The sequence below is a fragment of the Crocodylus siamensis genome, chromosome 4 (genome assembly GCF_052110815.1).
Source record: "Crocodylus siamensis isolate JL-2025a chromosome 4, ASM5211081v1, whole genome shotgun sequence".
Taxonomy (NCBI): Eukaryota; Metazoa; Chordata; order Crocodylia; family Crocodylidae; genus Crocodylus; species Crocodylus siamensis.
The window spans coordinates 99,886,550-99,913,367 of record NC_143398.1 but is presented as its reverse complement, the minus strand read 5'-3'; the positions used below and the strand labels follow the sequence as shown (position 1 = coordinate 99,913,367).

Sequence of the window (26,818 nt, the reverse complement as noted above, 5' to 3'; positions counted from 1 at the left end):
TGTTCATGAGCCCCTGCTACCTAGAGATAAGTAGAAAAAACATTTAAAGTGGTCTCTATGTCCAAATTGCTGGATCTTTCCAAATCAATTTGGAGGGTTCCAAACTGATCTGGAGAGATTAAAGGGTCCTCCGATTCAATTCATGTTTGGAAATTTGGCCACCGAATCAGGTTAAATCTCCACCAGATTGAATTGGGGACTGAAACTTCGTGCAGCCCTAATATGAGTGGCCTTGTAAGGAGCAAAACAAAACATTAATTGCCCCCCTCTGCAGTTGAGAGTGACAGGGACATTTCAGACAGTTAGCAGGGTGATATTGTACATTGTGAGACAAAACAGCTGAATTGTAGACACAGTCTACAGTACTCATTTCTCTTCCTATGTGAAATTAACATCTGTCCCATAGGGATTCTCCCCTAGGAGAAAGAGTTAGTCCAAAATGGCTGGATCCACTTCTCTTCTTTTTTAAACTCTCTTTTCTCTCTGCCAGAACCAATTCTGCTTGATTTTTTTTCCAACTGGACTAACCCACTGCACTTGCTAGGGACAGTCTGTTTCTATCAATCAATTTAGATACACACATGATCCACATCACTGCAGGGCCCACACGTCTCCTGATTAGTCATTTACTTTTTGTACCATAGTAGTGTAGCCCAGGCGTACATGGGTTTGTACTCCCCTCTCCAGTTGAGGGAATCACTGGCAGTGGTGAGCTGCAGAGGGACAGAACAGCCCAGCAGCCACTTCCATCCTCTGTAGAGTCTGGCTCAGTCATTCAATTATTTAACTATATACAAATTTATTATTATAGCAAAACAATTAAAGGGTAAGTACATAAATTATATATGTACAAATTTACAAAACAATAAATGCTATACTATATACATACACACACACACACACAACCAATTATTATTTAAAAATACAGATGAACCATAGAATAACCCAAAACAAAGGATATTGATTGGGCAACCTTATAACTATTAATATAATACTACTACATCAACTTATTCACAAACTATAAGGCACTGTCTACCAGTATAAGCAGCAATCCTTAGACTATATGGGTGCCCTCCAGGGCAGGTGCCCCACTCCCAAGGTACCATGACAGGAAAGGAGGTGGGAGGAAAGAAAAGGAGAGGGAGACCCCAAAGACTCCTAAGCTCCCCTGCTATCACCTAAGAGTGGCCTACATGGTGCCCCTTCGCAACCCTGGGGGGTCCCTCTCCTGTTGGGATGCTCTCTCCAGGGTAACTTACCACTCCACAATCCTGGAGGGTTGCCTCCCATTCTCCAGGTCAAGCTCTGTTTCCTACCGGGCTTTCCTGCCATCCAACTCTGCTGGCACCGGCCTGGCTTAGGGCCACATGCACCACTGCATGTAGTGGGTGCTTCGCCTTGTGTTAGTGGTTGAAGGCCTGGACAGCCTTGTGCAGCACCAGGGTTTGTTCTGCTCCCAGACCCTCTGGGCAGCGTTGTATGCACTGAGCTGCTGTCCTGAGCCACCTTGAGCAGCTCCCAGGGTCTCCCACCCTCCATGCAGCACCTACTGCGCCAAGCTCCCAGCCTTGTGCTGGGGGTTGTGGACCTGAGCCGCTCAAGGGGCTCCAAAGATCCTGCTCTATGCACTGGACTGTGCACAGTGTTTCTGGCTGCATGGCAGAGGTTGCAGACCCAAGCCGCCTCACGCAGCTCCCAGGGTCTGGACTCCATGCACTGTGCTGTGCACTGAAAGCCTAACTGCTGGAGACATCCGCTTCTCCCCACTTCTAGAAGTCTTCAGGGGCTCTTCCTGGGCTACTTCTTCACCCTGCTGAGCAGCTCTCCTCAGCTCTTCTAAGTCCTGCTCTTCTCTCTTCTCTGTCCAGGGCTCTGCCCCTGAAATCTTCCAGACCTGACAGTGTTGCAGTCTTCAGTCAGGTCTGGGGAAAATCTTCTCCCTCCTCCCCTCAGGAAAGAGGCATGACTTTATTTCCCTTGCTGCCTCCTGATTGGTGGATGGGCTCCACCAATCAGAACAGCAGGATCTCAAGCCTGGGACTCAACCCAAGCTCTGAAAGGTAAGTCTGCTACTGTCGCATAAAAGGGACCACACATCATAAGCCAAAGCACCACTGCAATAGACACCACACAGAAATATACACAAAGAGGGTGGCTTTAGTCCTTGATGTTCATAAGTATAGGAACATATATAAGAAACATGGGAATCCAGTGATGCAATGTATATGGCAGCCTAGTCGCATAGCAAAACACAACTGGGGACATCACATAACTTAGTCTCTTTCTTTTTGAATTTCTGGAACTTTGCATGTACTGAATCCATTGGATGATGTTTCCAATCTCTTGTATCTGATTACCAGTGACCAACAGTAATTAGGCATTAAATTAAGATTACAAGCAATTTAAGTATGGGCAAAATGATAATGTTTAGTATTGTATATCATGCTTTTCAAATGCTTTCAAAGTGCTTTCCCCATATTATAGAAATATAGAAACCAAAACACAGAGAAGCTAACATTAGCATTTTCAAATGCAGACATGAATAACTTTATTAAGGATACTGACTTTCTAGCTTCTTTAAAAGGGGAAGGGGAGCTGTAATGATGCAACTGTTACCTTTGCACAATCCTGTAGCAAGTGAGCTAAATTGGTCGGACATAGACCCTGAATGAAACAGCGTTACAGTTTGAGAAGTTCAGCTACACTTGTGTTGCTACAGGCTCAGGAAGAAGTAACTGTTGCATTGCAACAGTTTATGTTGGTAACTGATATCAGTACAGTTGTTAGGCCTGTCTGTACCCTTAGGCAGCTAGATAAGTGAGCTGATTTTCAGAGGCGTGTTCTTAGTGAAGTGAATGTCAGCAGTGGGAACCACATGTCTTAAAAGCCAGGCCACTTAAAAATGCCTAACTGCAGCCACCAGTTTGACAATGTTATCTAGAGTAACACACAAGTTAATGGCAGAATACATGCTAGAACTGAGGACAACCAATTTCTTATCTCCTGCTCTTTCCAGCTGATAATATTGCCTTCAAAATTATTTGTAAATGCTGACCGAGGGAATGGTAGGCATAAATTCATTAAGAAAAATCAGATCTCTTTAAATAGACTACTGTTTCAGGAGACCAGGGCCTTGTTGCACAGTAATTTTGGGTGGCTCCTGGAACTCTCAACATCTGGATTGTCTGCACATTAATATCTGAAATAAATTTGAAGCACTTATTATGTGGCTCAAAATTATGCCACTCCAGGGAAGGATTCTCTCTGATCCATGTTACCTAGCTTGTGTTACACTAAAGAGTAGCCAGTCTAGGCTACACCTTAGTGTAAACACCTCCCCCTCCACTTACCTGTGGGTACCTTTGCTGTCTGTCCCAGTGAAGCACTCAGGAAAGGATTAACCTGTCTGAATGGCCACTGCCTGCCACACTCCTGCTCTGTGCTAGGCTCAGCCCAAAGAGCAGCAGCCCAGCAGCAGCAGTGGCAGGCAAGACAGGTTAATCCTTCCCTGGGATAGAGAGTATGGGTAGCCACAAGCAAGTGGGGGGGGGGGGGGGCTGTAAGAGCCCCTAGAGGCAGAGGTAAGCCCAGAATGGGAGGTGAGGGCATTCTTTCCTTTTAGTCCTTCAGGCCCTGGCTAGTCTGATCTTATGGCTGCTCGAAACCTGAGCTAGCACTGACACCCATCAGCATTTGTGTCATTCACAGTGCAAGGTGGAACAAGGCCCTCACTCTGTTATTTACTAGTGCAAGACCAATAAACTAGACTAACAAAGTCTTAAATCACAGATGCCGAAAAGATTCAAGAGATCATCAGCAAAGAGGGATCTGATTTAATCGTAGGACAAAACGCTTCTAATTCACATGAATAACTGGGAGACGTATTGCAAATGACAGAATTTAGTGAACCAGCAATGTACTAAATTAGCAGCATTCTAAAAGTGAAGGAAGCACAGTAGAAAAAGTGTGATTTGTTAATTTATGAATGAAGAATGGGTATTGTTATTTATAATATGATAGTTTATTCACTGTAATAGTCATACTGTTTTACATTAATAATACAAGCCCTCACTGTAGTATTGTGTTACTGCCATTGTAGAGAGAAACATGGGCAGAACATTGCTTTTTGCAGCCGGGAATACTGAATGCATGGATTTGTTAGGCACTATCATATTGCTTTCTTATATTTTATTAACTCAATTTTCAGGCACTTAAAACATTAAAAATTCGGCACTGCTTACTACATCTCACCATCTCAGAAGTATTCTGACTGGCTAGTAAAAATCCTATTAGATAATTAAATGAGATTTAGTGAGCTATAGAAGAGATGCATGTCAATAAAATATGATCTCCAGAACTGCATCTCATTGGCATCATTTCAGATAAACTATGGCTTAGGTGCCTCACCTACAGAAAGGCCAAACAATTCTCTACCCAGGAAAAAAATTAGTCTCTTGTTTTGTTTTTGGTCAGTTGTTTTTTTCTTTTGGGGGTGTTTTTTTGGCATTCTACTACTCAGTCACTCTAGTTTCTTCAAATCTTTATTCTCAGTTTCCAAATGTATAGTTCTCTTTAGATTCTCCTGTAGCTCCAAGAAAGCTCTTCTGTTTCTCAGCTGAATGGAAGCAACTCCCTAAGCTAGAAACTTCCTGGCACAGGAGTTTGAGAGATAGAAGTTACTCTCTTGTTTCTGAGGTATTCTCTTCTCCTAAGACAGTATTTGCAGAATAAGCATTAACTTAGAGTCTCTCATTTATCCCCACAATATTACAGACCTGTCAAACCTTCCCATTTTTCTTAGCATTTTATTTTTGCTGGGACTAGAATAACTCAACCACAGTGATTATCAAATTATCTTCAATAGAGGTGTCTGTGTATATGGGCTGTGAGGTGTGTCTGGGTGGTGTATTCTGTGGCATGGGTGAATTTATAGGTTCCTACAGTATGTATTCTTGTGACTTAGAAGTACTGTAAGTATGGGGGTGGAGAAGGCGGGTTGTACAGGGGTGGAAGGCAAGCTGCATATGTCTATACACGTGCCCATGGGTATACAGTGTCCGTGCTTAAGGATGTATATGCATACATATTTGCATGATTATCAGCTGGATGAATTATCATTATGTGGTAGTGTCTGGGGACCAACCAGGAACAGGACTCTGCATACATCAGCACCAAACAGTAAACACTTACTGGCCCAAAGAACCAGGAGTAGTAGCTAGCCAAGTTAGTCTCGAGCCAGGTAAAGGCAGGGTAGATTTGCTCCTTATAGACCGGCTAAATCTGAGATGTATAGCATAAGCCTTCATGAACTCAAGCTTACTTCATCAGATGCTGTGCAAGAAACCAAAACAGATAAGCTGGATAGAAAGGTACTGGAATAGTGTAGAATAGCAAGCAGGGTGAACAATGTGTTAACCAAAAAATATCATGTTAACACCACAATATTTCTGTTTTTAATTTTTTGGTACGAGATGTTAGCTGCGATTAGCTGCACGGAAAGATAGAAGACAGGAGTAGGGCAAGAGGGCAGTGGAGGGAAAAAAGGGAGACAGATGAAGTGCAAATGTGAACTAGCTGTGTACAGTATGCCAGATGTACGTGTCATCTAGGAAAATAAGACATGGTAGCCACCAATGCACACATCTTCCTCTAGCTTGACTTAATAGGAATGAGGGCTAGAAAACATCTGTGGAACAATATGGGATTTGGAGGAGGGGGAATAAAAGTTCATTGCAACACAATAAGGCAGGAAACCTGTTCTCCATTTTTATACAAAAGAACTTGAATACTGTGGGAATTCTGCTCTGACCAAGAATTAAGCGAGGGAAGAGCTTTTCCACACAGTTCATTAGGAATGTGCAACTTCAGTTACTTTCAAAAGTGAGGGAGAATTGCTTTCTTCACATCTTCTAAACTGCTCCAAAGGTCGTAATGTAAGACGACTGTGTAGTGCTCCCAAGCAAACTAAGCAGGAGGCCACATCAGCACGTATGGTGAACAAATGCTGAGTGTGCGCAATAGTACATCAGAGCGGATATATCAGATGCCTTCAGCCATATACACCAGGTACCCATACCAATATGCACTTGCAAGTTCACCCTCCCGTCATAAAAAGATCAGCATATACAAGCATGCATGGTAAACACAAAGACTCACACAGTCTCTCTCCGGCATAAATGAAACTATAAAATAATAATGCAAAACGGCACAAACAGTACACAGCTACTCACTCACCACAGACGGAAAGCACGACCTCTACCCCTTCCAGACACTCGCAACAAAAGAGCTGTGTTGCCAGTAACAGTTAAAAAAAAAAAAAAAAAGAAAGGAAATCATGACAGATGGATGCAAGTCTTTGAATGCATTGGAGGAAAACTAAAGATCAGCTCTACACAGGTGATCTTGGAAAACCTTCCAATGCTGTGCATGTATAGATGCTCGCTGTTTATTCAAGACATTTACTGTGCAGTTGGCTAATTAGCTGTGCAGTAAATGTCTTGGCATCTACATGTGTGCCTCTATTAGACTGGAGTAAACTAATTTACTCTGCAATAGGATTGTATTTGTAAATAAAAGTACTATCCTTCTGTGGAGTAAAATGCTCCACAGCAGTGCACATGAAGACACTGAAGAAACTGGTTGGGCCATGAGGGTGCTTCCGTACAGGGGCTGCCTGCCAGCTAGCCCCACGCTGAAGCTCTTTTGTGCGCCAGTCAGCCCCTCCACTGCACACTGAGCTGGGGAGAGCAGTCCTGGGCTGGCAACCTGACCCCAGGGGCCTCCTGCCAGCCGGGGCTGCTCTGACTCAGCTCCATGTGACGTGCACAAATAAACTGTAGAGCTTATTGCTCTGAAGTTAATTGCTCCTGGGTGCACATGCAAATGGCACATGCAGGAGCAATTAACTATGGAGCAATAAGCTCCAGAGTTTATTCATGTGCGGTAATAGCATGTGTAGACCTCCCCATAGAGGAGTAGACTAATATTGATAATACATCTAATACAGAAGAAAGACTTAAGGTTCACATACCATAAAAATGACTTTTCTGCTGAGACACAAAAATTAGGGAGGCAAGAAACCACATTGGATGTAACTGGATTAAACAGTAAAGCATTTAACACAGACTTGTGTAATCTTACATGAAAAAAACCAACAATATAAGTTTCACACAGGCTGAACATGGGTTGAAAGATCACTTACAAAGTTAGGTAGTAGCATGTCAGGTTTGTGGTGGACTTCTGGCAGGATGTTAGCATGATTCTTGCTATCATAGGAATGTAAGACTGAGTCATAGAGCCCAGTCCCCCACTGTTACATTCACCATATTTATGTATTCCTTTTCACAGACTTATTGAACTCTCTTGCCTCCACTAATACACTAAAAGACGATGGTAGTGACTATATTAATTCCATGAGCAGGTGATAGTACTGTCGGAGATGTTACTTTACATACACGAGTGAGTACAAAGAACTAGGCAAATTAGAAAAATGAGTCTGGAATAACATATTGAGTTTTAAAACCTCAAATTATATGTGATCATGATTGCTGGAACAAAATAAGAACTGGGCTTAGAAAAAGATCATCAGGAGTTGCATATGCAGAGTTGTTTCACATCATGGAGTGGAGGGAGGGGATCATGGCTCTGTATATGGCACTAATCAGTCTGCACCTAACATATTGCATTCAAATACGGCGCAAACTGGAGAAAAATGTACTGTGTTTACCTGAATCCAAGATTATTTCAAATTTAAAGATGACCCAATAATAATTAGATTCTATAAATGGAAAATTTATAAATTCATTATAATTTTCCATGTATGGAATATAATTATTGGGGGGCTTATCCCTCCTACCACTACAACAGTGAAAGGAGAGGAAGAGGGTAAGCAGTAAAGGAGTCAAGCAACTTGACCCATGCCACTTGTCATCCTGTTGCCTATTCCCCCATGCCTGTGCCCTGGCACCTGTCCCCACCTGCAGTGTCTATGCCCCCTGCCACTCCCCCACTGCTGCCTGCCCTCCCATACCTGTCTCCACCACCATGGTGTCTATGCCCCCCCAACCCTGCCCCCTTCTTAACCTCTGGCTCCCCTGTCCACCTGCCATTGCTTACCTTGAGTTGTGGCTCCAGGTCCAGCTGTGGCTCTGGCTGAGCCAGGCACCAGTGGTTGCAATAGCAGTAGCTCCAGCCCCAGCTCTGGCCCCTGGACTAGGAGCCATGACTCAGGAAAAGCAGCAGTGAGGAAGGTGAGGCTGCATGGGGAAACAGAGGCAGCATGCAGCAGAGGTGGGGGGCGGGGGGCACCAGGATGGTGCAGGGCAGTTGGGGGCAGGTGGCATGGGGGACAAGGCAGTATGTGAGGCATCAAGGAGGACAGGGCAGTGTGGAGCAGAAGTGGCAGGGCAGGGCAGGGCAGGGGCAGTGGGGGTGAAGACCAATGGCTGTGGCTCCAACTCTGAGCCCAGTGTGGGATCAGGGCCAGGGCCACAACAGCCAGTCTGTGCCACCTTGTACTCTAATCCAAGACAAGGGGTCCCCGCTATTTTGAATGGGGAAAATAACCTTTTTTGAATTCAAGTAAATAGTGTTCTAATTCTAACTGAATAAAGAAATGGTTGGATGGCCAAGATGAACAGAGAGCAGCACTGCTGGAAATGAGATAGGGAATTCTCCTTTGAGGCAATTTTGAAGTCAATGCTGGAATGAAAAACTTCTTATGGAAATATAGCATTTTGGAGCAAGTCACATTGGTAGATAAAGCCTGTGGAACAAATTTACAGCCTACAGATATGTTATTAGTCTGATGTCATCAAACAATAGCACATGGGGTGGGTGTTTTCAAGCATAGGCACTGACTTATTTTTGCTGGGGGAGGGAGGGAGGGGATTAAGATGTTGAACATGTGGAAAGTTTTATGCATTTCAGGTGACAGACCTCTTCTCTGGGCTCCCACATATTTGGTGCCTCTGCTTTCAAGATATGATTTACAATTAATAAAGTGATTGCATAAGACAGCAAGGAAGAGAAAGTAAAGTGAAAGAAAAATCATTCTCTGTACACAGGACCAGCAGGCCTGAGGTTCGAATAATTCTGAAAATGGTATACCTGTATTGATAGGTGGGGAAGGGTGTGGATGGAAAATAATAAGGAAATCATACACAAATGAAACCTGATCTAAAGTCCTCTAAAGTCAGCTGGAGTCTTGCCAAAGGCTTGACTTGGAAGCTTATGGAAATCACTGACAATCTGTCCATTGCCCCTACCAGGGTACAGATTAGGTCCCTTGGGTTATTGTCCTTACCCTCATAACTTTCCAAAGAAAAAAAGATTTGCAATGAAAGCTAATGCTCCTCACCTTACTACCTTGGTGCCATTCCTCATCACTTGCATGTCCACCATGCAGCCACCAGTAACGTAAGCAGCAAGATTCAGCTCTGAGAACTCAGCCTGAAGTGAAGTAAAAGAATAGAATGTTACTTGACAACAGAAAAGACAAAAATATATTGACCTAGCAGCAGAATTGTTTTGATATGAAATGTTTCTTTCAAAAGTTTTCCATGAGGTGGTAGTAGATCCAATTACTACTAAAGTGTTTATGGCTCCAGCACTAATGCTGCATGAATACTCAGGATTGGATTTAGTGAAATAATAACTACTAAAGAAATAAGAAAGGAATTAAGAATGAGAAGGCCAGAAAAATAAAAATAGAAGGCAAGTCTTGATTCAAGTAGCCACTTGGAAGCATACATTTAGTATTATGTCTGAATCCATTTTCATGCCACTGGTCAGCTATAAACACTAAAGATTTATGCCTCCCACAATAAACAAAAAAAATCCCCTCATGGTTTAGAAAGGTGATAAACAGTGGAGCCTACTTTACAGGTTTAGCTATTAAAGGTTTATCTAATAAAAGGTTAGTGGAGCTGAGCAGGTTATTAATATTACTGTTTAAATATTAAAACATTTAATTTCTCTTTTAAAAGTATGACTCATATTCACAAAAAGGTTAGCAGAGAATAATTAAGCAATAAGAAATAAAAGGCAGTGTACTTCAGGGCAATTATGTCTGCAGCACGTTGCAGGTTATGGTTTAAGCCTCTTACCCTAATGACTAAACACACCACATATGTGATAATCGTTTAAAAATGAACTGAAGGTCATATTGCCAATGTGACATATAATGAGGGAAGGGGCACAAAATCAGATGCAGAAAATGTACAGGACATTAGACAGAAGTAAATGCTAATAACCAGATGGAATAGCTCAGTCATATCCAGAGTTCTAAAAGTATTTCCTAATCACAGTGTAATGAACAAACTGGAAAGGCATAGCATGCCTATCTAGAGTGTCTATTGCTGTAGGCATGATTCTTTAAGATGGAGAAAGTAGGTGTACCTATATAACCATGCAAAAATCTATAATTGGCTTCTATGTTAAGTTAATGGCCCACTTGAATGCATCTCATTGCAAGAGTGAGTGTAAACAGATGTTTCATTTGAGGCAGTCATGTTATTATCTCATGTTTTGACCAGGATCAAAACAGGAGTGGCACAGCCACTTACACACAAGCTGCATTGATGCTTTCCTGCCAGTAGATGGCCAGCAAGACCACACAGCTTGGTCAGCTTGCCTCAAGAAAGACCTGCAATTAACTCACTGACACATGTAGCGATGTCCCAAGAAAAAGCGTTGGCACATTTAATCTTGCGTATTTCTCAAGTATTTAAAGCAGGATAATAAACTTGTATATGTGTAAGATCCCAGGGCAAAAGGTTTTCTTTTGCAAGAAATACTCTGTTTACAGTCAATAAGCCAGAAATTTGGGTGAAGAAAATTAACTTGGAACTTAGTGGCAGAAAAAAAAGCCCGTTCTAAAATCCAAAGGTATCTTTGATGGAGGTTGAAAGAACGATTGGGCAATATTGTCCTCTAATTAGCTGAGTTCCAGCTGGATTCTTGCACTGTCCAGTAATTTTCTTGACGTTCAACCAGCTGGAACCAAGAAGTATCTTGAGAATTTACTTTCATTTTTTTAAAGATATATTTTTCTAGTCCTCACAATCATAGAGAGGGTTGAGAACACAAAGTTAGTGCAATCTCATGACTCAGAAACCAAAATGCAAATACAAATATCATATCATGTTATTTTTAAATACTTTATGATTTTTACCCCATGACCAGGGATTGGTGATATTCAGGAAGGAAGGGGATAGCTACATTTAATGCTCATAGCATCCCATACTCTCTAAAAGGAAATCCCACAGATGTTTACATCATTGGCGCTGATATTACTGTGTGCCCTCCTCTGCTCTCCCAGAGCAACCCCACACTGAAACTAGGAGATCCTGTGTCCCTCTACTGGAAGCTGGGTGACTGGAGGCTGGAGAGCAGGAATCCTGGCTCTGGGATAGGGAAACAGCATCTCTGGAGACCCCACATTCCCCAGCTGGGATTGAAAGATCAGTCTCCTGGTTATGGGTCTCAGTCCTGGTGGGGGAAGGAGTGTGTCTCCTTGCACTCTCAGTCCTGGGAGTCAGGAGAAATGGGACCAACAGCCCATGCTGCAACCACCATGGCTAGAGTACAGGGAGACCGTGGCTGGGGGGGATTGAGGAGGAAGGGAAGAGAACTACTTTGTAGGATAACCAGAGAAATGACCTCCCATATACAAGTGCTCCAAAATGAAAAAGCACAAAGTAGTACCTGTTCCCTCCACACTGAGGAGCAGTCTATTCTGCATGCATTTGAAAGCCATTTGAACTGTTTCAAGTGATATTCTGTCCATAGCTTTAGTTTTGATCCAGCAAAATGATAAAGGCAGGAGACACCATATTTCCGAAGGCTGCCTTTCCATGATTGCTGTAGGCTCAGGTAAACATCACTTCATCAGTTATGACAACTTCATACAGGAAAGTTTAACTTTGTACCAAGGAATAGGGATCTCGCTCGAGGCCATGGCTGGCCAATTTTGCCAGCAGATCACAGGGCCAGCCACCATTTACACAGGCTTATGGCTGCCCTGTCCCCTGCCACTGATTGGTGGAGAAGGCTGTTTGTCATGTGCCCCACTCCTTGCTGCTGATTGGTGGAGGGGGGAAAGGCTGCGTAACAGGCAGCCTTCTCAGCGCATCAGCGATGAGGGGTTGGGGCAGCAGCCACCTTGAGTGCTTGCCTTTGTGTTGGCAGCCCTCTCTGTACTGGACTGCATGGCAGGGAGTACAGCTGGCTCCCACTGGAGAGCCAGCATTTTATTTTTAGTAAGTTTTTTCCCCCCCATGGATTTCATGGAGATCACCCAATTTCATGATTTCCATGAAATCACAATTTGAGCAGGTCCCTATCCAAGAGGGCAAGGTCTATAGAAAGCAAACAAGCAAGCACAGATTATTCACAAACTGAATTTAGTTGCAAGTTATATGTCACATTAGAGCTTATCTAGTTATATGGTCTTTACTCAGTCAGAATGGTTATTGCTCTTCACTGAATCTTCAAAACCAATGATTTCCAACCAGGTGGCTTGGGCACCCCAGGGTGCTGCTAGATCCTTTGAAGAGTGACAGAAGGTGTGGGGAGACAAGCATGCAAAATAAAGGGAGGCTCAGACCGTCCCCTGCCCACACTGTCCAGCTCCTCTACAAGGAGGTAGGCACTATAATATATAAATTAGTTTTTGAAATTGGGAGCCACCCAATTCACATAGTTATGGAGTGGTGCCTTAAGTCCAGTGAAGGGTGTCTCAAGTCCCAAACAGTTAATGCCTATTGTTCTACACAGTAAAAACTATGTAATTGGGTTGTATGATGTCATCAAAACTGACCACAGTGTAAACTTCTTTACAAAGTATTTACCAGATGCTTGTCACCAAAACATTCAAGTACACCAATACACCTAATGGAATGAATATGCTTGCTTTCCCATGGCATTAGTTGTATGCCTTAATCTACTAAATTAAGAGTTTCTGCCTCTTTCACATATCTTCTTTGTCCTATTGGAAAAGCCACTGCTGGCTAATGTTTCAAAAACCTGAGTCCTGTAGTCAGCAGGAATTATTTCCTGTTTTCCATCGCTCCATATATTTTTAGCTCTGTGGGTTTTTGTAGGCCTGATGACTTCCTTGGCTAGAATCTCAAGTCTGAGATCATTACCAGCCTGAGTTTACCTTGCAGGCAAAGATCTTTGAAAGCAATCAGCCCAGAAAGAGAGAGATGAACAAGTAGCTACAGATAAGACAGGAGGGTCTGATATTAATCCAGTGGCATTTTAAATTTGTTTTATTTTGGTGCAATTGACTACATAAAAAGTGCTGAACAATGCAGCATCAAGTATGGCAAATGTGAAACAATAATTCAAAATCTTTTTTGAACATTATGGTCTGTAGACCAAGAACATTCTGTAATTTTGTGACCCAGAAACTTAGAAGACTCGCAATTACATTTTGATGACTCACAATTACATTAAAAATCCCACACACCAAACTTCTCTAAGCCATCCTAGGACATTTTATGAAAGCTTTGCCTCTTCTCAATGTTTTCCATCTCTATCCCTTATTCTTGCTTTGACTTCTACCTAAAATTGGGCTCAGCATTCTCGATGTTTCAAACAATAATTGGATTAAATATTTTTAAGTTGCATTTATTTTGGCCACAAAATAAATTGGAAAATCACAAATATTTAAAAGCACAAAATGTAAGTGAATTAACTAGCCCAGTAGCAACATGCCATACTGCTAGATGGGAGAGAGAGATTTAGGTCTCATCTTTACATAGGGTTCTCACATTAGAAGAATTATTTTGAATAGGAGTGCAATTTTTCCTTACCAAATTAGTTGTTTTGGTATAAGCAACCATTGGGCTGGATGCAGTTATGCCATTACAAAGATGCCTGTATAAATACCTACCAAGCTTATTCTTTTTTCTGTATAGCTATACCAGTGTATAAGCCCATGTTTACCAATATAACAGAATACAACTCATTTGATGTCGCCAGTTAAGTATGGCAGTGTAAAGTGTCCAAAGCCTCAGTTTAGACGAGGCTTAAAATCCCTGCCTCCACCTCTCTCTGTTTGAACTAAAAGGGAGATAAAGAGAATGCTGGATGTAGTGTGCTCAGTCCCTGAAAACTGGAAGGGACTATATATGTCTCCTCAGGGCTGTGTGAAGCTTTGGGTGGTGATTCAATTTGGAGGAGATTTGGCTCGATTCAGTGGCCGAATCTGAATCGAATCAGGGAACCAATAAAAAGTTCGAAATCAATTCGAAGTTCTGCAAATCTGCAGAAAAGATTCGGGGAGCTTCAAAGATTCTGGCAGTCCCCAGTGGCTGCAGCAGAGAGCTGGAGCCAGACTCGGAGCTGGTAAGTATGGGGCGGGGGAGGGGGGACTGCAGGAGTGAGGAGGGGACCATGGGGGGACCACTGTGAGGCCCCATCCCCTGCCTGCTCCCCCCAACCCCCATCCACTCTCCCAGCCCCCTGCATGGCTGCCCCACCTGCCCCAGCTCTGGCCCTTTAAGAAAAAAATGTGAGAACCCCTGGGACTTATGGCTCCTGCAACAGTCTTGGGGCTTTGCTGGGCTCATGGAAGAGGCCCCCATGCAGCATGGGACAGTGGGGGCCAGCAGGGATTGCCTCCTGCCTAGCAGCACCCTCTGAAATCGGGGCTTTTTTTCCCCCCTAAAGTGCTGGGAGCTGGGGCAGGTGGGGCAGCTATTGCCAAGCTAGGAGAACTGGCAGGGGTTGGGCCTGGCCGTGGTGATTTGGAGATTTGGCCGAATTGATTTGGGACAGTGATTCAAATCACCGAATCAAATCCCTGTCCTCCAAATTGGCCGAATACAAATCCGAAGCGAATACTAGCAGCTTCGCAGAGGCCTAGCAGCAAGCACTGACTACAAACTGTCTCACCTAGCTTTTCTCAGACTGGAAAATGATGTTTGTGATAATCCTTGATGTTAAAAGGTATGAAAATGTGGGGAGAAATTAAGAATAAAGAAACATTTTTAGGAGTCTGACAAGGCTGCATGCATGGTACAAGAGAAATACCATTGTTTTTCTTTTAATGTGTAGCAGGATTACCTTTCAGAGCTTGGGTTGAGTCCCAGGCTTGAGATCCTGCTGTTTTGATTGGTGGCACACATCCACCAATCAGGAGGCAGCAAGAGAAAAAGTCATGCCCCTTTCCTGAGGGGAGGGGAAGAAGAGCTCCCCCGGACCTGATTGAAGACTGCAACACTGTCAGGTCTGGAAGACTTCAGGGGCAGAGCCCTGGAGCATTTAAAAAGGAGCTGCGTGGCCAGCACGAGGAAGATGCATCAGGGACACAGAAGAGCGGGGCTTAGAAGAGCTGAGGAGAGCTGATCAGCAGGGTGAAGCAGTAGCCCACGAAGAGCCCCTGAAGACTTCTAGCAGTGGAGAGCGGTGGACGCTCCAGTGTTTAGGCTCTCAGTGCGCAGCACAGTGTCCAGACCCTGAGAGCTGCATGAGGCACCTCAGGTTTGCAACCTCTGGTGTGCAGCCAGAGATACGGTGCACAGGCCAGTGCATGGAGCAAGATCTTTGGAGCCCCTTGGGTGGCTCAGGTCCACAGCCCCCAGCATGAGGCTGGGAGCTCAGTTCAGGAGGCACTGCAGGAAGGGCGAGGGACCCTGGGAGCCACTCGAGGTGGCTTGGGACAACAGCTCAGTGCAGATGATGCTGCCCAGAAGGTCTGGGAGCAGAACAAGCCCCAGTGCTGCACAAGGCTGTCCAGGCCTTCAACTCCTAGCACAAGGTGAAGTGCTCACTACATGGTGGCAGCAGAGTTGGGCGGCAGGAAAGCCCAGCAGGGAACAGAGCTCGACCTGGAGAATGGGAGGCAACCCTCTGGGACTGTGGAGTAGTAAGTTACACTGGAGAGAGGGTCCCAACAGGAGAAGGACCCCCCCAGGGTTGCGAAGGGGCACCATGTGGGCTGTTCCTGGGTGATAACAAGGAAGCTTAGGAGTCTTTGGGGTCTAACTTTCTTTTTCTTTCCCCCTCACCTCCTTTCCTGTAGTGGGGCCCCTGCCCTGGAGGGCACCCAGGTGGTCTACAGATTGCTGGTTATATTTGTAGACTGTGCCTTATAGTTTATGTGAATAAGCTGAAGCAATAGTTTGCATATTAACAGAGTTATAAGGTTGCCTGATAAATACCCTTTGTTTTGGGGTATTCTATTGTTCATCTGTATTTTTAAAGTGTGTGTGTGTGTGTGTGTGTGTGTGTGTGTGTGTTGGAGAGGGGAGTTCAAACCCATGTATACCCAGGCTATAAATGGCACTATGCAATCAACTTTTTTTGCTTTAAGTATACATAATGAAAGTAATTTCTTTTGCATCTTTGCTCAAGATAGGGATACTATCCTAGAGACACTATAATAATACCTCTGTATGCATGTAGGTATATATAATTATATACAAATAATCAAGCATCCACATACACACACACACACACACACACACAACTACATATCAATCAATCATCGACACTGCAAGCAATGGTCACATCCATCATCCTTGGCAACTTTTATTCCTCTCACTTTGCTTTGACTACATAACACTTCCAGTTCTCTTTGGGTCTCACACTCTTTTCTGATGTCTTTCAGGATCAATCCACTTATCACTTAAACAGAACAGCTGGCAGTGAAAGTTCATAAATAGCCTTTCTTGCTTTTGGATAAAGTTTTCCATTTTGTTCAGTAGTCCCCAGCATTTAAATTTAGAAATACCACTTTTTAATACTGCTATATCTACAAGCTTCAATGCATCTTTACCTAGGGAGTTGCTAGAACACCTTAAACATTTTTGTGTGCATGAACATGCATAAAAGAGGGCTGGATTGCTGTTGTAGCTGTGATACTTCAGGAAATGTATGAGGCAAGAATTTTTTGTGATATGTTTTACTGAACCTACTGCATAGTTGGGAGGTTCAAACAAATGTTTGGGCATCAAGTGGCTGAGGAAGGTTTAATAAAAAGTATCATAAAAGAATCCTTGCCTTTCTCTGCCTATGTAAATGTAAATCCATTAACATACATGCATTTTATGCATGTGTGTGCATATGCATACAAGCGTTTTTCTGTGCCTGTACGTACCTACACACACATACATACACACATTATGGAACAGCATTAAAATATTCCATGAGGGTTTGCTTATTCCCCTCTCTTAAGCTCTTACCCTTTGAGTCTGACTAATACTTTATAGGAAATAACTGTCACTTTGAGAGATGACACTAGGTATAGCTATTTCGAGGCAGGATTCAGAAAACAGACAAGATTTCCATCTATTTGTTTTTCCCTATACCGCTTACCCTTCTGCCCTGGTGCTTTTTCCTAAGAAAGCCTTGCTAATTTATTTTTCTTTCTCTTCAAAAACCACAGTGTATTACAAAAACAAGCCTTTGTCTTGGGCCCTTTCGACTTCCAGTTTTTACTTCTGAAATGGGCCAGAAGTTGTCATTTTAGAACAGGGGTGGGCAAAATACAGCCTGCAGGCTGCATCCAGGCCACATTTGGCTCATAGCTGCTCCCAAAGTGCTCTGCATGAAACCAAGCTCCACCTGCTCATGCTGGGGCAGCTGGTGCTGGGCTCCTGCTGGTGCCCACAGCCCAGCCATAGCCAGTGTATGCAACTTCAGGTGTGCTGTTCCTGGTCCAGCTGCAGCTGGGTGCTGCTCTGCACTCTCTGTCCCTTGCAGCAGAGATCTTGTCCTTGCTGCACTGCACAGCACCACATCATACAGTGCTGTTCTGGGAAAGCAGCTACAGTCAGGCAGCTCCTGTGCCAGTGCACAGGGCTCTGGCTCCAGCTCCTGGCCACCTTCCACTGGAAGGCAACTGGGAACTGAAGCTAGAGCCCTGTGCACCTGCTGGGAGCAGCAGGGTACAGTGCAGCACAGCAGGGACAGGGGCCACTGCTAGAGGCAGGGGGCACAAACCAGCACCCAGTTAGCTGCAGCTGCACCAGGAACAGCCTGCTGGAAACTGCTGTGCCGGACTGTGCCATTTTGGCCAGGCGGGCGAACAACTTCAGCTAGGTAGCTCCTGCCCCATAACGTGGCACTCTGGCTTCAGCTCCTGGCCACTTTCCTGGGCGCTGGAGCCAGAGACCCACATGCTGAGGCAAGAGCTGCCTGGCTGAAGCCACCTGCCTGCCACGCTGGTAGGGGTAAGATCAGGAGCAGGAGCCAACTCTTGAGGTAGGGGGTTGTGCAGGGCTCTCAGGTGTCCTGTGACTGAGAGTAGAAATGGCTCAGGAGAGACCCCTAGTGGCGGAAAAGGGGAAGCACAGCTGCCAGTCACCAGGACTGTGCAGGTGCTGGTTGCCCTAGCAACCAGGGAAGCCTAGAGCCAGGAAGGGGCGGAGCTTAGCCCTTCTTAAGCCCAGGCAGAAGGCCAGGAGGGCAGTTCCCCTCCAGCAGCCAAAGGAGGAGGAACTCAGCTGGGGCAAGGGGAGAGCTCGGATGATTGGGACACCCTGGTCCCTGCTGAGGGTGGATGAGCGCTCTTTCTCTCTCTCTGGTAAGGAGAGGTTTCTAATTGTTTGGACCAGAGGGATCTAGTTTTATGTTGTAGGCTGGGGGCTTTGCGTTTGTGTTTTTGTTCTACCAGAGGACTGGGTGAGGCTGTAGGGGTGTAAGGAGGCCTCACGGGAGCTCCCCAGTAATTCGGGGACTCCTGGTGCCCAGTGGGCAGTGTTGTGGGGGCACAGCTTTGTTTGGGGGTATGTAGACCCAGCCCCAGGGGTAGGGGTCAGTGTAGAGCCCCTGAGTAAGGGGGCAGTGAGGAGCCCCAAGAGGGGAAGGGGCATCGAGGAGCCCCGAAAGCAAGCAAAGGGCCGGGACCTAATGCCATGGCCCTAGGGAGATCACACCAACGCCATCTGTGAGGCTTGGGCTGTGGTGCAGGGGAGGAAAAGGAGCCGCAGATGGCGCCCCCTGCCATCGGGGCGCACAAAAATGGGCAGCTTCCTGCTAATTTAAACCATTCATCAATTATGAGCAAGATCAAGACATGGCAGGAAAGAGTAGGCGGGCGATTGGCCCATTGCAGGAGACCGGAGTCGCGTGCCCAGCAAGGCTCCAAAAGCGGCACTCCTGTTACAGGGGTACACAGCAACACCTGGCCCATGCTTGGCCCCATGCAGAGCACCAGGGAGGCAGTGTGGACCACACCGTCTGGGCAAGCTGTGCTGCACATATATCCCATCCTGCCTCTCTCCCCTCATCAATAGCGGACCCCTGGGACTTAGTGTCCAGGCAGTGCCCCCTTCCCCTCCCTACACACTCCCAGAGAGCAGGGGCATATAGGGAGCAGACCTGTGGCCTGAGCCCCAGCTTGGAGATGTCATCGCCCTGCAACCTGGCCCCGTGATCTCAGCCTCACCTATTCCTCTCAACTCCTGACTACTACTCCCAGCCTGCCCACAGCCCCATAGAGAGTTTGGTGAGTTGTTGCAGGGTGAGGGGTGCTGATCTGTCCCATACCAGCTCATCAAAACTCCCCATGTGGCCCTCAGGCCCAAATAATTGCCCACCCATGTTTCAGAGATCTAATCTCCTTATGTCACGTGCTCTCAAAAAAATCAAGCCCACTTAATTTGAAGTGTTTGGTCTCTATTTGAGAAAAGTATTTTTTTATGCAAATAAATGAGATCCAATATTGATTTTGTACCTTCATTTCCAACAATTGTGGTAAATAATTTTCAGGTTTTCATAACTGAAAGCCAGCAATTCATAATTATGGAATTGCACTACAATAACGTTATCTGTACCACTGTAAGGTTTTTTGAATGATTCAGCAGCCCACAGTTTCTGAGCAGAAAGAAGAGTGAGCAGGATGTGTACATACATGTTTAGTAAATGTGTGGGATTAGAGATTATTTGTTTTGGGTGCTTACAGATGTACAGCTCCCCTATGTAGCTCATGGCACTTAACAGGAAGTGCTATAAGCTAGTGACCCTCCCAGCCCAACAAATGTTCTCTGTTAGTATGGTGTGGGGGGGAGGAAATCGAGCTCCACTTTGCAGATGACTGTGTGTCTGCAGCCATTCTCCCCTAGCACCACCGTCCCCTGCCCCCCACACCACTATGGTGCTGTTCTCAGAATGGTGGGAGGAGGAGGGGAAGGAAGGAGCTGGGCTGGGTGAACTGGAACCCCCCGCCACCTCAAGGTGGCTCCAATCCATGCCTCCACCAGAGGTTGGGCAGACCCCAAACTGAACTCCCTCCCATCCTGAAGACAGCACCAGGGGTGGGGTGGGGTGGGGCAGAGCCGGACTGCACGAGGACAGCCTTGCTCCCAGGCAGGCACTAACAGAAGTTAATGAAGGCACTCCATGTTGGAGTGCCCTTCATCTGAACCCTCATGTAATGAGGGTTCATTTATTGCAGGATTGGTCACTTTTAAAGTGCTCTGCAGCCATGCACTTCAGTCAGGGCATGTCTGTAGAGCATTATTCGGGGGGCCAACTGCATGACAAAAATGTCACTTCTGTCGGTGCCCATTGTTTACTTGTGTCAGCAGCCCTGTTGAAGCATTTCTCCCACATGGGGAAAAGTGTCCTCACCACATCCAATTCCCATTGCTATTTATGTTGCTTTACACCATTGGTTCTCAACATTTTTAGACCTGAGACACTCTTTGTTAGATTTGAGGCATCCCTTAGATAATACCAGAGAAACAACAGAAACATTCTAGAGCAATTTGTCTATTGCAAAAGACTTAGAGAAACCATAACAGGTCAGCATGTTTTAGGACTATGAACTCCTATTTGAAATCTCTGGGTGCTTGTACATGTGACAGGGTTTAGTCCCCCCCCTAATTTGGATGATTAAAAACCTGCTGTTTCAATTTAAGGAAGGCAATTATTTTGGGTGGAGGGCTGCTTAACAAGATTTGGTGAGCTATGGAGAGTTGCATGGGTAGCCCTGCCCCTTGACAGTTGCCCTGATCCCTCATCACCATCTTGGGACCAGATGTCCCTCCTTTTACCCCCAGAAATACTTCTTTGTGGGGGAAGTGGGGGTTGCCACCTTAGAACCAGAAAAAAGTCCCCATATGCTAAAAGTCAAACATCTACTACAACATCTTTAAACTTTATTTAAAAAAAAAAATTGTCATGATTTGTGATTGTGTACTATATATAGAGGCAATTGCATAACCACTCAAAAATAAATTCTTAGTCTTTTATAATGTGTGCATGTGCATGGTGGGGGGGGGCAAGTGCCACCCCAGGGGCCAGTCAGTGACCAGGGGTGGGGCATCCCCCTGCAGCTAATCGCACCTACTTGGTCGGGGGGTTCCCCTGCAGCCCATCGCGCTGACCTGGAAGTGCCAGCTGCATGCCGCTGGCACTTCCAGGTCTGTGTGATCAGCTGCAGGGGAACTGCTGCCTCCCCGTGGACCCCCTATGCACCACCACTGCAGGGTGTGCATACATACATATGTATGTATGGTGGGGTGTAGGGGGTGTTTATGGTGGTGGGGGGGTGTGCATTTGTGTGTGCGTGTACATGGTAGGGTGTGGGGGGGTGTCTGTGGTGGGGGGTTGTGTGGCTTTTGTGGAGATATGGCTCTGGAACACACTCTCCTCTCCTGCAGTCCATACAGGCAACACTGTGGTGTTGGTGTGGAATTTGTGGGGTGTGAGGGAAGATGAGAGCAGTGCCCCCCCGCACTTCCCCATAGTGCAGCAGCAGGCATGGATATTCAGGGTGCTGGTGCCTGGCTCTGGCCAGCATTGCACTTGGAGCCGGCTGTCTTTCCATGCCTCAGCCAGCTCCAGCACCTGGGGCTTCCCTCCTGTGCCTTGCGAGTACAGGCAGCACTCGCGACAGATGACAACCTGGCGGGGGCTGCACTTCTCACTGCAATGTGCAGCGATGGCTGGAGTCAGGCACCTGCACCAACTACGAGTGCCACCTCCCCTTCCCCCCACTGCCTGCCAGGGCTGCACGTCATGGGGGGGAGTGTGGGAGGGTCCTCATACCCCGACACACACACCCGCTGTCACAGCCACATGCTGCCCAGCTGAGGTCTGCGCTGCCACCAGCCCAGCCCCATGCTCCACACTCCTGCCCAGCTGCAGCCCTGTCCCCACCCCCCACTTGGCATACCTGATGCCTGGAGGGAGTGGGACACTGGGAAAACCTGCAGCAGCAGCCCTGCCCAGTGCTAATGGGCCAAGCCCTTTTGCCCATGAGGGCAGAAGTGAGGCATAATACAGTACGCTGGGGGGCACGTGTAGGTGCCTCACTCCCACTCATGGGAGGAAGAGCTGGGTGGGGTACAATTCATTAGTGTGCACCATGGGCCAGATGAAAGTCGCTTGCAGGCTGGCTCCAGCCTGTGGGCCATATTTTGCCTGCCCCTGATTTAGGGTCTTCCATCTCTGCTATTGCAAGGGGCCCAATCCTTTTCTTTTTCTGCCCCCCCCCCCCCCGCAGAGCCTACCATGTCTCCCACAGCCAGGGGGCAAACTGTCAGCGGGTTGAGCAGCCCTGATCTTTCCCTCTTAGGGCCACCTAAGCGGATTGCTAGCAGCCTGGATGCTGCCCCAGCTTGGGCTTAGGGAACAGTTGGATTGGACTGGGTGCTACCTCCAAACTGGGGCAGCATCCACCTGTCCAGGTGGCCCCGGGAGTTGCTGCCACCATGGAGGGAAGGACTGGGGCCCTCCACAGCTCACCCCCCCCCCCGCCAGCTGTGGAAGAGGCAGGCCGGCCCTGCAAAAGAGAAAGGGCCACCTGACTGCCTTTTTTTTTTTTCCTTCTTTTTTCCAGCAGAGCCTGCCCATGTGAGCTGCTGGTGGGCTGTGCAGTCCCAGTCCTTCCCTCCCCTGGGGCCACCCAAGCCCGATTCAGTTGTTCCCTGAGCCTGACCTGGGGCAGCCCCTGGCATACTAACAGCCCACCCAGCGGCCCCAGGGGGGTGCTGCCACCACAGAGAGAAGGACCAGGGCCTCCCACAGCTCACAGGCCACTCAGCTCACCAGCAGTTTGCTCCACCATCCATGGGACACATGGGCAGGCTCTGTGAAAAAAAATAAAATTGGCCCCTTGCAACTTCTGCCTTTAGCCTGCCTCTCCTGCAGTGGGGGTGGGGGGGCAAACTATCAAAAAGGCTGCAACATTACAAATAATTATATTGCAAACTAAATTACATGCAGATGCTCACTTAAATCATAAAATCCCCTGCATATGTACAGCGGGACTCAATTAAACTGCAAAAATGAGCAATTTTTGTCACATGTACAATCACCCTCTGAGTTTGTTTTGTGGATCATGTTTGCACACTTAACAATGCTAACATGTGGCACCCTTAAAAGGATCCCAAGGCACATCACAGTGCCATGGCACCCTGGTTAAAAAGCATTACCCAATGTAGCATGAAGAAAAAAGTATGAAAGAGGTGCTGTTGAAGGCTGAGACACTCCCAGGTACATCTACTGAGAAATCCCATGTTGCTTGTATAAATCTACATGCATGCAGACAAAAGAAACACTGACATAGTCTATGTAAGGATTAAGTGCCATACACTGTTGTCAACTGGGGTGATACTTGATGTTTTTCTTTAAGATCTGAGTGCATGAAAATTTCAGATTTAAATTAAAAGAAAGCAAGCTTCTGTCCCTTGTGATGGCATAGAAAAGGTCAACAACATGAACACTGCAGACTCTAAAAGCAAGTAGCAAATAAAAATAAAGTAGGTCATTTAAAAAAAAATTCTTGAAAATTAATCTGATTGATTGTTTTTTGGGGGACTTGATTCATGATTTCTGAATGTTTCCATTTGGCAATAATGTGACATCTGGCAGGCATAGATATTCAGGAACAGTTATTAAAATGTTCTCTCTTGTTGGGTTCCTTCAAACAGGCAAAATGAAACCTAACAACTTCATGTAGATTAATAGCTAATTAATCTACTTGGATAGAATAGATAGAATGTCCATGAAACCACACTTCTTTGGCCTATCTGACTCCTTTGGAAAATCCTCATTTAGGTCATCAATTAAAATCCTCATTTAGGGACTGAAATACAAATGAAATCAAAAGAGACAGTTTGTATTATAATTCTCTTCTGCCTAGACAATGCATCACCCCTCCTAACTATACTGTTAGCAGACTTAACATTATACCACAAGAGCTTTTCTGAAGAATGTATACAGGAGCTCACTGAACAATGACCTCCAGAAAATAAAACATGTAATGGGTAGAAGTGAATGAGCAATACCAGAAGAATGTGCATCAGACAGAGACAGATATACCTCCTCACAACAGGAAATGGTGGGAAGAAGAGATAGTAGAGGGGGAAGAGGAAGTAAAATTTACAGATGTAAATTTACAAATGTATGTGAACCGTCTGCCTGAGCAAGTTTCCTTTACCCTTCTCCCCCTCCTCAAATATCCATGGGTTAATGCAAGGACTAATGAGGGACGCCCCTGAATCTATGAAAATTGCTTTAGAAGCTTTCCAAGTAAAATGTGCCAGAAGGCAACAATTGTTTTGTAAGGGAAAAGCTGCACCATCTCTACTGCTAATTCTGTGCATTGTTTTCTCTTCCATGTTTCTTTGAATGAACACAGGCCATAAGAGTGAAAGGGCCAGACAGGGTCATCAAATCCAGTCCTCTACCATCATAGGGAACCATGGCATATAAGCCCAGCCATAAGCTAACCAAGCTCCATCTTAAAAAGTAGTTAGGTTTTTGCCCCACCCCTGCACATGCTGGGAAGCTATTCCAGAGCCTCACTGCTAGAACGGTTAGAAGACTTCTTCTAATTTAGGAACCTAGGCTGCAAGGGGCCCCTGAGCACTGAGTCCAGTCCTCACTGTTTGTAGACAACCATTTTCCAAAGACTCCTTAAAATCATCATCTCCAGCCCTTCATACATGATAGTCACAACAGAATTTATGTAAGCAAAACCAACCATGCCCTGTAATGTGCCACAGGTAAAAATCAGGGGAGGCAAGGGCATCAACTGTGCCTTGCCACTGAAATGGCAGAGAAGCTATTAGATTAATATTATTCAGATGGGTTAGGGACAGAAATTACATATAAACAGGCATAAGTGATTGGAAAACAGCTCAAGTTTGTAATACAACAGAACTTCAGTGCACACAAGCCACTTTCAAAATGGCTAAAACTAGTTTAAAACAAACCTGGATGGATGTAGAATCAGATTTAACTGATTTATTCTGATTTATACAACAGATCTACAAATATCTTAACTTTTTTGTACAGAGATATGGGGTCAATTTATACAGTGTTGACCTACACACCATAAAATATAGTATCGATAAGACAGGCAGCTAAACCTCCCTGAAGCACCAGTTCTTGCAACACAGCTACTATCTCGGTAAACATTAGAGCTGTGCGAAGTTTTGGCCCCTGATTCAATTCAGCAGAGATTTGGCCTGATTCGGTGGCCAAATCTCTGAATCTGAATCGAATCCGAGGACGCTTTAATTTCTCTGAATTGAATTGGAATCCTCTGAATTAATTTGGAGAGATTCGAAAAGATTCGAAGATTCAGACATAGACACAACTTGAAATGTTTTTTCCGCATACTTCCAAAGCACTTCCAATTCACTTCTGGGTTTGCCGCCGAGCACATGGAGGGCTGCCTTGCACCTCTGTGGGACGCTCCACACGTCTCAGCATCGCAGCGATCGCCAGCCGTGCCTGCTACCTCAAGGTATGTAGAAAAAACTTTCAAAGCTGCGCCTGTGTCCAAACTGCTGATTCTCTGAATCAGCATTGAGTGTTCAGATTCAGCTGAATTGAATCAGGGACAGTGATCTGACAGTGTCAACAAATCAAAACAGTGTCCCTGATTCTGGCTGAATCCAAATCCAATAGGGCCCGCCTCGCACACCCTTAGTAAACATCTATCTTCACAAGATCTCAACAACCTAATCAAGAGGAGGATCCCCTCTTGAGCAGAAGGCAGAGATGCATATAGGACTGCCAAGATGGGTCTAGCATGAATAGAATTACTTTGATTCTGACCAGATTTGGTTTCCCTAAACTGCTTGTTCAATAACCAACAAGGGAGGGACAGAATGCATTTAAGAGAGATGTATTACAGTGCTGCCAATTCTCTCAGGATTTACAATATTCTTAAAGCCCCAGATCCTTTTATTAAGTGAGGAATTTCAGCCTTCATTGTTTAAAAAAAATAAAAGGACTTTTCTAGCTCTTGCATTTACAGAGAAAAAACTTGAAGTGCACCGTGAAGTCTCAAGAACAGAAAAGATAAAGTAAACAAAAAGATCCCAACATGTATTACCTCATTATTTTTAAACTAAACTTTGGAGTTTGGAGCCAGATTCATTATTTTTGAGTGTTTGGGATTGGCAATAACTGAGTATGAGGTCTTGTTTTTTTTGAAAGATAGATCATCAGGGATTAGATGGTTTAGGTCTAGGACACTGGGAATAGGATTAACAGGCTTTTACCTGCAAGCGTGAGTTAGATCAACTCTGACTGAATGCCATTATTGCAGAAAGACTCTTAGCAGAAAAATGTATACATAACTAAATATAATCACAATGGCCTCCCCTGTTGCAGAAAGGCAAAAGATTAAGGCCCTGGCTAGGAAAGCACTTAAGCATGAGCTATATTTGAAGCATATGATTAAGTTTCATTGAAGCCAAGTTAAGTGTTTTGCTGAACAGAGATGGGATGACTCAAGTGCTTTCAGGTATGCATATGCTTAAATCCTTTGCTGAATGGAAGCCTAGTGACCATGGAGACTGAATTACCCTTACCATTTTAAGAGAAGAGTTTTAGGGCC

General features: G+C 45.4%; 1 protein-coding gene across 1 annotated transcript in view; it reads right to left on the bottom strand.

Annotated features, from left to right (window-relative positions):
• Positions 1-26,818, bottom strand: part of SYN3 (synapsin III) — a 308,303-nt gene that overhangs the window by 222,066 nt on the left and 59,419 nt on the right. The window contains exon 4 of the mRNA XM_090041085.1: positions 9,359-9,450. Coding sequence (XP_089897211.1) covers positions 9,359-9,450 — 92 coding nt within the window. The remainder of the gene's footprint in view (positions 1-9,358; positions 9,451-26,818) is intronic.